At 42.5% G+C, this 12,334-nt stretch overlaps 1 protein-coding gene across 7 annotated transcripts; it reads left to right on the top strand.

Annotated features, from left to right (window-relative positions):
• The first annotated feature begins 157 nt into the window (after window positions 1-157).
• vsig10l2 (V-set and immunoglobulin domain containing 10 like 2) lies at window positions 158-12,305 on the top strand. Of its 7 annotated transcripts, none has more exons than XM_086098806.1 (13): window positions 1,472-2,093; window positions 2,267-3,387; window positions 4,388-4,730; window positions 5,889-6,164; window positions 6,590-6,865; window positions 7,534-7,800; window positions 8,299-8,556; window positions 9,180-9,470; window positions 9,541-9,885; window positions 11,400-11,522; window positions 11,609-11,633; window positions 11,713-11,813; window positions 11,932-12,305. In XM_086098806.1, the coding sequence occupies exons 1-13, from the start codon at window positions 1,787-1,789 to the stop codon at window positions 12,042-12,044; spliced, it is 3,846 nt and encodes a 1,281-aa protein (XP_085954932.1). In that variant the 5' UTR covers window positions 1,472-1,786; the 3' UTR covers window positions 12,045-12,305. The 7 variants fall into 7 exon arrangements, 6 of the variants coding, with proteins under 6 accessions (XP_085954935.1, XP_085954933.1, XP_085954934.1 ...); XM_086098805.1 differs by having other exon boundaries at window positions 2,267-3,393; XM_086098809.1 differs by lacking the exons at window positions 1,472-2,093; window positions 2,267-3,387 and adding an exon at window positions 158-573 and having other exon boundaries at window positions 4,383-4,730.
• The last annotated feature ends 29 nt before the right edge of the window (window positions 12,306-12,334 follow it).

Here is a 12,334-nt window from a genome sequence, read left to right as displayed (position 1 = left end):
TTGTTTGATTTGGTCCTTCTGCATCCTTCAACAAAAACAGCAAAAGAAAATCAAACATATAAATCCTCTCTAATCCCCATTGTGTGCATCCTCTGCGGCAGATTATGGCCAAAATAGAAAGAAAAAAAAAACTAGCGGTACTGTGAGTTGTGCGTGGTGGAATGTCCACATTGCGACCCTGCGTGACAGCCATGAGTGTCATGTGCAGGTGTATACGGGCCTGCCTTGTATAATGGATGAGCACAAAGTATCACCGGCGTCATTCTAAACCCACTGGAGAAAGATAGACGGATAGAAGGATGGAGAGAAAGGAAAAAGACATGAATAATTGAGCCCAAATCAGTTGACTTCATCCCTCGCTACTCTCGAGCTACTCAAAGTTAGTGCCTGCAAATTGATTCTTCGGGAAACCTCTCGAAAGACAGCGAAGGAAGAAGAGGAACTCCTTTTTAGCTGGCCTTTAGAAAATTCTTATCTTTTTTGTGGAAATAAAATGTTGCTGGACTGAAGATCATGATGATACCATGCTGGCCCAACTGCTAAGGCTGCTCGTTCTGCTTTACTCTGCGAATTGTAAGTACGGCATGCAATGTACATATTCTATACAATGGAATCAAAATGGATGACTAACTCAGAGTTTTGCAATGTGGCATTCCATTAGGCAGTGCTCACTGCTCAATACAATATTTGATTTGATTTTACATACATTTTTATTATGAATTCAAATTCTAGGATATTGTTTTTTTTTCCAATTGAATAGCTGTACAAGTTGAAAAGATGATATACAGTGTTGACTAGACGCGCTCCTAATTGGTCACTCCTCGAACCATTTATCTTTGTTCACATAACAGATACTGTAAGCACATTTCTATTATGACCAACTAACTCAAGCAAAAATACAAAAAAGCACAAAAGAAGATTAAGACTTTAAGTCTTCATATGAGATTATTTGTCATGACCAACAAAATACAGAAGGGAGAGCGACAAATAAATAAAACTGGTTATTTTGTTACTTTTACAATGATGATAAAATTCATTCAAAATAATTTGTATAAACTACAATAAATTATATTAATATTTTATATACATGTATATCCTTGTATTTTATATATTTAATTGTGTATTAATGTATAGAGTACACATTTATATATATATAATCGCTCCCTGCCTGTAGATCAAAAGTGTAAAATTGCAACCTACAGTGGCAAAAAAAATATTTACAGCATATGCTTGTACGTTAATAAAAATTAACACCCATGAAAATCGTTTGAGATAAATGAGCTAGTTATGAATATGAGTTTTTCAATGGCCATGCACTTCCACAGCTGTTGAAAAGAACGTGGCCGCCACCAATGCGTCTTCTGTGGTCCCTACACCATAGGTATGATCATATGAAAACAAAACTAGATGCGCCAATTCGCTGTAGCAACCCGGCTAACCGATCACGTGACGGCCATGTTGGATGGGGCGATGTTCCCCTTAAAGGTAATGCATGGCACCTTGCTCAATTTCACTTCTCAACCGATTATCTCGCGGTTTGCTTTATTTTTTATTAATGTCATAACGTGTGGTAATAATTATGTAACTTTTTCAAAGCAAAAAATATGACGACGTGATCCCTTCCTAGCTTAGTTAAAACAGGGCGCGTGCTGTGTGGTATTTACCTACGTTTATATCTATCTTCACTATCGGATTTGGGAACGTGACGTCAGCCCCGTTGCATCATGGACGTATCAGCCATTATAGTTGCACCCGTCTATTCTTTACTAGTGCGCACAAATGTTCCATGTCGTTGTTTCCTCTCTTTATTTCTGTTAACGTTTTTGTTTTGTTTTGCCAGTCGAATTTAAGTATGGTGACAAATTGCTGTGTTATGGGTTGCAAAAGTGCCTCGCATGATCCCAAAAGGAAAACCCCCCACTACGGACTCAGATTTTTCCGCTTTCCTGCTTGGCGGCAGGGACAGGGCAGCCAAGTTTCAGATATCACGAAGAGACGTCGGATGGCTTGGGTATCAGCTTTAAGACGCAAAAATATAACCTTCAACAAAATTTCGAAAGGGATGAGAGTATGCTCCTTACACTTTCATTCAGGTAGGTGTAAAACATTCAGAACCCCCCCCCCCCCCACACACACACACACACACACTCACTACAAACTGTAACAAAGTAATTAATTGTTGAAATATGAATTAAATACACTACCATTGATTATTATATATATATATATATAAATATATCATGTCTAAATCCATTTTCATTACCAGGCCAACCATCAGATTTAATGCTGGAGACACATCCAGATTGGGCACCATCTCTAAACCTGGGTCACAACGAGACCAGGCCTACAAGAACTGCACGCTATGCCAGGCAGCTTAACAGAAGGCTGCAAAAAGAAGCATTTAGAGCAAACGCAGAAGCAGTAGTAACAACCGAGGGACTAATCCCACCGGTAAACGATGCAGAAGCAGAGGGTGTAGCAGGCGCTTGTGAGCCTACGGTCCAGAAACCGGTGAACGGTGACGTACGGGGTGTAGCAGGTGTTTGTGAGCCTGCTGACAAGGAACCGGCAGAATGCAACTTCTGTCAGTCTCGGCAAACTGAAATCAACCGCCTTTTGGAAGAGAACCGAGCCCTTAAGTGTGAGCTTGCCAAGGTTAAAATGAATGAGGAGTTCTTGAAGGATGACGTTAAAGTCAAGTACTACACCGGACTTCCAGACTTTACGACTTTTATGGGTCTTCTTACCTGTGTTGTACCATACATAAAACAAACTGGTACCAGAGCACTGTCACCTTTCCAAATGCTTTTCATTTCCCTGATGCACCTTCGGCTGAATTTGCCACCTCAGCACATTGCCTACATATTTCACGTTGATCGAAAAACAGTTTCCAATGCATTCGGCGACATCGTAAACATTTTGCATGCACGTGTTAGTCCTTTTGTGCTCTGGCCGAGGAGAAACACGTTGCAGGCTTCAGTGCCCCATTTTGTAAATTCTCTAGCTATAAGTGTGGGTTGTTTTGAAATAGCCATAAAGAGACCATCAAATCCGAATGCTGAAACTCAGTCAAATACCCACGAAAAAGACAACAGAAGCATTAAGTACCTGATTGGTGTTACGCCACAGGGCGTTATTTTATATATTTCCAAGGGCTGGGAAGAACATGTCTGTGACAAATCCATCATTGAAAACAGTGGCATTGTGGACAAACTGTTACCAGGTGATCTGGTGTTTCCGGAGCGCGGCTTTGACATCAGCGGTACCGAAGGACTCGCATGTGCTGACAAAAGTCTCCCTGTGTTCATAAAAGGGCCTTTCCAGTTGGACGCAAGCGATGTGGAGAGCAAACAGACGATTGGCGCTCTCCGAATGCATGTCAAAAAGGTATTTGTAAGTATCCGCAACAAATACACCATGTTGACGGAAAAGTTATCCGTCAGAATGTTGCTGCCTTGCAATGGCGAGGACTTGACATTCCTTGACAAGGTGGTTTCCGTATGCTGTGTACTGCATAACTTGTGCTCCGGCGTGTCTGTGGAACACAAGTAATACGCTCTTATGTATGCTTTCTATCAAGGCAACAAATACTTTTTTGTTTTTGTACAAAGTCATTTTTCTCCTGCCTTCCTACTTATTAAAATGTGTCTTACTAATGGATCAGTTACACTTTCTTTATTTCAAACACGTGAACAAACAAATGATCATCAAGAAAGAAAAAATATTCATAAACTATTTATTAAAATTATACAATACTTCCAAAACATGTGTGTGTATATGTATATATATATATATAGTTTTACAATTCCATATGGCAGATGCAACATAGTGTTGAAATAATAAAAATAGAAATTTAAAATACAATTACTACTGTAATTGACCTCAAACATGACATAACATTTAAAGTTGAAGTCAGCCTTAATTCTTAACAATAATATGTTATTTGTGGTCTCACTGGTCTAAACATGACATTCTGATTAATATGATATAATTTGTGGAATATGAGTTATGAAGCAAAATCCAGCCGTTTTTTAATCCATTTCTGGGGGCGACCATTTTGCCACTTGCTGTCGACTGAAGATGACACCACAGTTGCTCAGGCAACGACCAATCACAGCTCACCTGTTTTCTGAAGCTGCGCTGTGATTGGTTGTTACCCGAGACCTGAGCAACATTGATGTCGTCTTCCGTCGACAGCAATTGGCAAAATGGCCGCCCTCTGAGATGGATTAAAAACGTCTGGATTTTGCTTCTTAAAGGGAAAGTCAACCCCCCAACAATTTTTTTGAGAACAATATGTTCTATGCAGCCCCAATAGTCTAAATAATATTGCGTTAGTGGAATATGAGTTAAATGCACATGTGTGTCTTCTCTTACCTCAGCGCAGTCCCTCAATGGCGAGGTGGTCTACAAAGAGACCACTGTGTACGGTGTTGTGAGCAAAGCTGTGATCCTGGAATGCGGGTCCACCTTACCCGACATGTACTTATGGAGCTTCACCAAGCCCGGCACTGACACCTTCGAGTCGGTGGTGTACGACTTGGGCCAAGGTCCCAAGATCCAGAAGCTGGCCCGGACGCTCGGGCAGATGACGGTCATCTTGAGAAGTGCCGATGTCAGCATTGACAAGCTTCCTGTGGCTGCGCAGGGGCTCTACACCTGCCAGGCCTTCTATGACATGGACGCCACGCCTGCAGTCTATTACTACTATGTGCGCCTCACAGTTCGAGGTAAGGCCGACAGTCCTTGTTGTTAGTCATATGCTAACCGTTAGCATATGACTAACTAATGTTGGTCATATGCTAACCGTTAGCATATGACTAACTAATGTTAGCCATATGCTAACCGTTAGCATATGACTAACTAATGTTAGCCATATGCTAACCGTTAGCATATGACTAACTAATGTTAGCCATATGCTAACCGTTAGCATATGACTAACTAATGTTAGCCATATGCTAACCGTTAGCATATGACTAACTAATGTTAGCCATATGCTAACTGTTAGCATATGACTAACTAATGTTAGTCATATGAGATATGACTTAACATATAGTAATGTAAATGGCGCAAAGCACCTCCTTGGCACCTCCTTCACAATAGTTAATATAAGCCATATGTGGTATGTTATACCGTGGACAAAAATCCTGAGTCTGCCCCGTTTGAGAACGAGACAAGATGCCTTCGATTCCGAGACGAAACTGAGACCCTTAAAAAGTGGTCTCGAAACCAAGAGTGATCTGGAGAACTGCAACACTAGTACTAGAGATGGATTAGTGAAGGAGTCAAACTAATATGGTCAAACATTTATTGAGCGTCAGTACTGCTTTTGCCATTGTTAGAAAAACAATTTTTGTTTTCCCGTGTTCACAATGTTGATTATCAAACTCAGACAATGAGATCGGTGAAATCAGGATTTATTTTACATAAGCTTATGGACACATGGAGTTGCAGCCAAACGCCGCCATTTTTTCCCCGCATGTGTGCCCTTCCTCCTCTGAGCAAGTCACCAATATCCATTTCGTGATTCTTCAAACCCCTCGCCGTCTTCTTCGTCCAATCCTCAGCCGTTCTTCTCCTTCCCAGACAGTCACATGATACATCAATACACTCACCAAACTTCCCCCTCCTGCAATGATGTTGTTTTCAGAGCAGATACGAATTTGAGTTGTTTTTCCAAAGCAGACCTGCTGGCCCCAGTTTAAACAAAGGAATCTAATTAACACATTCGCTCTGCTCTCAGTACTGTGAAGAGAAAAAAAAACCCTCTTCACCTTAAATTCCCCACAGAGACATACTGAGTAAATTAAAGCAATTTTGTCCACTTCTAATTAGTGATATTATAAATCAAACATTTATAATTAATTAATTCATTTCACCATCCATAGTTCCGGTAACAAAGCCGCGACTCCTGGTGAGCGATGATTCTCCAGTGGAAGGATCCACGATATGGCTGCAATGCAATCTGGACAACGGGACCGGACCCATCCAGTATGTGTGGCAACAGGAAAACCGTCACGGGAACCTCTCCACGTTCGCGCAGGGCAACGCGAGCGTGGTGAACGTGACGGAAGTGAACCGCAACCACACGGGCTGGTACCGCTGTCTGGCCAGTAACGCAGTCAACGGCGAGCGATCTGATCAGATATGGGTGGACATTATCTGTGAGTAGAGATTTTGTGGTACAAAAAATGTCTTTACGAGACTTGCCTAGAGGTTCTTCCGCTGTGTACCGACTAATCTAAGGGAGCAATAACCCTATCTTATAAGAATACTTTGTTTTCTAATAGGTTTTCTGGTGAGCTAACAAATACACGCACGCACGCACGCATGCACATACACATACTCACCCACACACACACACACACAAAAATAATAATAAAAAAAATATATATATATATATATATATAAAAAAAAAAAAAAAAGAGCAATGATGATGACATTTCCGAATGAACAATACTGAGCTCTTAAGAAAGAAAAAAGAAAAAAAATAATACTTTGTTTTTTTTACAGACATTCCCAACAATTTAGATGAGAAACTCTACTTTGTCCACTGATTAAAAAAAAAAAAAATACATTTCTTCCCCAGTTGGTCCAGACATTCCCCAGATCGACGTGACGCCTTTCACGGTGACCGAGCGAGGCTACTCGGCCCTGGAGAGAGAAACGGTCTCTCTGCAGTGTCAGGCTCAGTCCAACCCGCCCAGCCAGTACGTTTGGTTGTACAACAACTCGCAACTCTACACCGGGCCGCAGCTCACCATCGCCAAGGTCCTCCGCTTGCACACGGGCGACTACGCCTGCCTGGCGCAGAACACCTACCTCAACACGCGCTCCAAGAAAACAATCAGCCTGACCGTCTACTGTGAGTCTAAACTCTGCGCCGTTGACAAGACTCGCGCCTCGTGTTTTGATTGCGAGCTCGTCTGTGGTCTTCTGTCTTGGTATTGTAAATGGTCGCAGCAAAGGAATGGTCATTTACAGTCCCAAGACAAATGCTGAATCTTCACCATTTCTGATCTTGTGGATTCAACCTCTTCTGATTTCCTTCTCGATCAGAAAACCTCCTTTATCCGTTATCCCTTCCAATTATATCCACAAAGCTTTCCACATCCAAAACACAGTACACTTCCATAAAAAAAAAAAAAAACACACACACACACAGATGAATAAGGAGGCCCTCCAGACCGGTTCTTCTATTTGGACCGTCGGGGAACTTGACAGGACTCCTTGGCCAGGTACTTGCTCTCATGTCACAGCCATGGCAAGTGGCAATGGTCACCTGCAAGGACCAGCGCTTGCCATTCTTCCAATTTTTTGGGAGCTGATACAGTGTTCCCTCGCGATATCGCGGTTCACCTTCCCAAACTTTATTTGTATGTTGCCTTAACATCTTGCGGGGTGGGTCTGGAACATTCTTCCGCGATGAGCGGGGGTTCACTGTATATCCAGCGTCGCCAGTGTCGTCTTCTCCCCCTTGCTGACTTTCTGCATAGCTTCTCCGTTTTGTTACGCGGTCTCTTCTCCTTACAGATCCACCAGATGGCTCTCCATCCTGCTCCATGGAGCCGGCTGTGAATCACACCTCCCTGAGGCTGCGCTGCTCCTGGACTGGCGGCTTCCCTTCCGCCGACGTTCAGTGGGACGAACACTTGCGACGCGCGGAAGATAAAGCGGACGCGGGGCACGGCGGCGACATCTTGCTGCCGTCTGAAGACCTGGCTGGCAACAGCAGCTTGTTTACATGCACGGGCTCCCACCTTGCACTCAACCGATCAGTGGAGTGCAGCACACAGACATGTGAGTGCACTTTGTGAATGATGGTTTGTCACTGGGGTTATCCTCTCTGAAATTCTGCTTTTGCAGCCTTCACCCACGGTTTGGGAGCATATCCATACTTTCGAACTATCTTACTTCACCGATAATCAGAGGTGGAAAATCCTTGTGCAGAAAGAAAAAACCCCGGCCACAGTTTGGCTTTAGCCCCAGGTGCTAGCTAGCTAGCATGGTGCTTGCTTACCTGCTAGGGAGCGAGCTAGCTAGCTAGCATCTGGGGCTAAAGCCAAACTGTGGCAGGGTTTTTACTTTCTGGACCTGGATTTGCCACCTCTGCCGATAATCGCGCTCTGATCTTGAATTTAGTCATAATTAAATCACCAGTTTTAGAAATGGGAACTTCTTTGGCAAAAAAAAAAAAACAGTTCTATATAAAAAACACACAACTAAAGGAAGATTTCTATGTGAAAGAGGCTATTTGGTTTTGTAAGCTGTCCAAGCCTTGAATCTTTACTCCGCCAGATCTCCCCCCTTCAGAACCAGTATGTTTCGCCTACATGATGACCAACAACCAGGATCTGTTGTTAACCTGCTCATGGGACGGAGGGGCACCCAATGCTTTGGTGTGGTGGGTTGGCCCCGGTGGTCATGGCACACCCAAGGAAGAGAACTCCAACATCCTGAACATTCGCTACGGCACGGCCCGCAGTGGAAGACCTTACGTCTGCCATGCAAAACATCCACTTTTGGGTCAAACAAAGACCTGCAGGCTTACGTTGGGTCAGTGCTCAAAGCCAAACATTTACAGCAAATGCTACACTCTAAAAACGGTTGGGTCAAAAATGGGCCGACCCAACTTTTTGAGTTATTAATTAAAATAATTTAAAAAAAAATATTCGCAAAGCAACCTATTTTTTGGCTTGTTTTGTAGATTATTCATTTGACCCAACTTTTTGGGCTAATTGAATAACTCAACTGAATTTGGTAAAAAAATATATATATATATATAATTAACCAACCCAACTTTTTGAGTTATTTAATCCAAAATGTTGCATCAAATTAAATAATAACCTACAAAGCAACCCAATTTATTATCGTTTTTTTTGGGGGGGGGGGGGTTATTCATTTGGCCCAATGTTTGGGTAAATTCAAGAACTCAATTGAATTGGGTGAAAAATGAATCGACCCAACTTTTTGAATGATTTAACCCAAAATGTTGGGTAAAATGAAATTAATAACCCACAATTTTTTGGTTATTTTGTGGGTTCTTCATTTGGAATAACCCAAAAACTTGATTTGGTCCCAATCTGGGTTATCTTTGAAGCAACTGTTTTTAGCGTGTAAATGCTGGAAATCTGAAATATTGACAGATTTAACACTCCGACTCTCCACACGACTTCCAGAGGCCCCTGTGTTGCTAACGCAGCGCAGGGTCGTGTCCGTGTACGAGGGGGCCGACGTGCAGCTGTCTTGCAACCTGAGGGCGAACTACCTTCCCACCAGTCAGATAACGTGGTTCAATAATCACGGTTTGGACATCCGCGACACGTCCAAGTACATGCTACTGCGGACATCGGCATGGGCCAACCTGACCGTGCGAGACACAGAGGAGACTCAGGACACCGGCGAGTACAGGTGCACCTCAAGAAACGCGGTGGGAGGGGCCGACCTCAACATCACGCTGGTGGTTAAGAGTAAGATTCTTTCAAGTAATATTTCCTCAAAGAAGCCGCATTGTTTGGCTCTGACTTATCTTCTTCTCAGAGCACCCCATGCCACCAAACGCCACCCTGACCAGGGTGACGTACATCGGGCGTCTGCGGAACGAGGTGGAGCTAGAGTGGAAGATGGAAGGCGATGCCCAACGAGGCTGGACTGGATTCGTCGTGCAGCACAGAGGGCTGAACCCGCGACCGGGGAGGAGAGCAAGCGACAATGACTCAATGGAGGAAAGGATCACTACTGCGGTTTGGTACCATAACGTCATCCAGGATCCCGATGTCAGGATTCACACTGTGGGCAGGCTGACACCCACCGCAAACTACCAGTTCCGGGTCACGCCTTTCAACCACAGAACCGTCGGGCACCCCTCTGCTGCAAAAACGCCAGGTAGGTTAAAAAGCAAATACGAGAGTGGTACTTCGGAGAGCACGAACATCTGCCAAGGTTAAACAATCTCAATAGTACATTTTTGGAGACAAACTACCCAACTGGCATAAAATGTGTTTTTTTTTTCCTACTGTTGATTAGAAAATAAATGAGAAAAGGCAGTAAAACGAAAGCCTATTCTGTCATTTGGTTGGCTGGCAGTGAAATTAAGCATTACTAAAAAAAAATCCATGAGAATACAAAGTTGCCTATTTTCAAGAAAATAAGTTCACATTTTTTAGACGTAAAAATCAAAATAAGTAATGACAATAAAGTCATATTATTTCAAGAGAACCTAAATTGTAATATTTTAGAATCAAGTATTTTTTTCAGATCAAGTCGGAATATTATGATATTAAAATCAGAGTTCAACAAGGAAAGAAAATAATATTTTAACAAGTAAATTTCACCCATATTCTCTAAAAATCAGGCCTACAGTCTTTCTCGAAAAACAAACACTCACACATACATATATATATAAATAAATAAATAAACTAGGCTTTTTGCTTTTGAAAAATAAGACTTTAGTCCTGTAATCATACATTTTAACTGGCCGAAAGCTAAGGTAGGGAGGAGTAATTGGTTTATTAATTAATTATGTGTTTTTTGTCCATCTACAATTTATACACCGTTTTAAAAATCCTATGACAATCCCTTATTACAAATTATTAGGTCTGGGTCAGTTTTAGTTTCAATTTAAGACATCCAAAATACTTAAGCATTTCCACATTTTTGGTGGACCGTGCCCATATTTATGTCTGTTAGGAGTGTCAAGTCAAATGTCTGGTAGGTGACTCCATGCACATTCGCCAGGTAATAATCCCTCCATTTTGACACTATCCACCAAATTAAAGGTCTTAAAACAACCAAGAAGAAGTCCCGGTGCCTGACTATGACCTGGATGACGACTGTATGTCTCTAATATGTACACGTTTTAGGATTCTTACATAACCACACTTCAATATTTATAGTGCAAACAGCGTAATGTCAAGGGGTTCCAAATGTGCAAAAAAAAAAAAATCCAACTGAGTGCAGATGCTGTGATTGATTTAAACTGGTGTAACATCTTAACATTGTTCTTTGTCTTTGTTATCTACTCAGGTGAAAGACTCGACCCTAAATCCCACACAAACAATCACACACGACACTCGCTTTCTGTTTGCCTTCTTCCCTTCTCCTTTCCTCCCATTTTCCGTGTGTGTTCCTCTTTCTTCTAAGCCAAAGTAACAGCTAACCATGTCAGGTAATTGATAGTTGAGCAAGAGGTTTGAGGGTTTTGTTTGACCTAAATAACTATTTCCTGTAAATACCCGTGCATTCCTTAAAAACGCCCTTGGAAATTGTCCAGCTTTGAAAATTCCATCGATTTAACTCGCTAACATTGTCAAAGGTTACAAATATATATATACTGCATTCATATAAACGGTGACCATGTAGCTTTGTCGCAACCTATAACTGCCTGTGATGTGTTGCAGCCGAGCCGCGCTCCAACAACTACCCCGCTGTGATCGGCGCAGCCGTAGGCGGGATGCTTTTCGCAGTCATCGCCACAGTGCTGCTGCTCATGTACATTTTCCGCAACCGCAACAACACTCCCCGTGAGTCGCAATCACACATGAGTGAATGCGCGTGAATGCTCGATGTGCAGAATTCAAGTTTTCCCTTCCTTTTTGCTTTCTGACAGGACTACATGACATGTTGTTTGGCCTGTGAGTATACGTTGCATAAGAGAGTCCATTTTGGTTTGGACAAACTACATCAAGGGGTTGTTATGCTTTCCTCTTACAGGCGTCACAGCCAGTCGAGGGAGAACATTAACTTCCCAGAGGACGAGGTGGCCAACGGGATGGAGGGCGGAATACCGGAACTGGGCAGCTCAACCAACCCAGGCAAGATGCACACAAACGTGTCCATGGCACACACTTGCATAAATAGAAATAGAGAGCCTCAACATATAAAACCACTAAGGTTCACGCATATTTGCTGATTTTATAATTCTTGATCCAGGTCCGAGAATACCCCGGGCGGCTTCACCCTTGACTACCGCCGGCCAAGCCCCACCCACGGGGGAGAACGAACCCGTCAATGTTACCATCACCGTCCAGGCGACAAACTCCTAAAGCATTTCACGAGCAACGTCATAAGCTGTCCTCATTTTTTGGAACCTCCAAGATTGCATCACTATTTTCTGTCCATCTCAAACTTGAAATTTACAGTTTGCAAAAACTATTACAATTTTTTTTAAATTGATCATTTGTGAAATGACTTGAATTCTCAGAAATGCAATCACCCAGTCTGCCTTTTTCAGATCTTTTTGGCATAACGGCATAAAAAGACAAATGAATGTCGTACAGGAATGAATAAAGTTTTCTGAATCTGAACGGTTGACTTTTCGAAAATGACTTTTTGC

The sequence above is a fragment of the Leptonotus elevatus genome, chromosome 16 (genome assembly GCF_054856555.1).
Source record: "Leptonotus elevatus isolate MCC_2025b chromosome 16, RoL_Lele_1.0, whole genome shotgun sequence".
Taxonomy (NCBI): domain Eukaryota; kingdom Metazoa; phylum Chordata; class Actinopteri; order Syngnathiformes; family Syngnathidae; genus Leptonotus; species Leptonotus elevatus.
This window is presented reverse-complemented; position numbering and strand designations above follow the sequence as displayed.

Excerpts from the sequence above, each read along its gene's own strand:
- vsig10l2 (XM_086098805.1), top strand. The coding sequence starts at position 1,787 with ATGTCGTTGTTTCCTCTCTTTATTTCTGTTAACGTTTTTGTTTTGTTT. Across the intron at positions 3,394-4,387 it reads TGCATGTCAAAAAGGTATTT|TCCCTCAATGGCGAGGTGGT; the intron begins GTAAGTATCCGC and ends ACCTCAGCGCAG. Across the intron at positions 11,814-11,931 it reads GGGCAGCTCAACCAACCCAG|GTCCGAGAATACCCCGGGCG; the intron begins GCAAGATGCACA and ends TTCTTGATCCAG.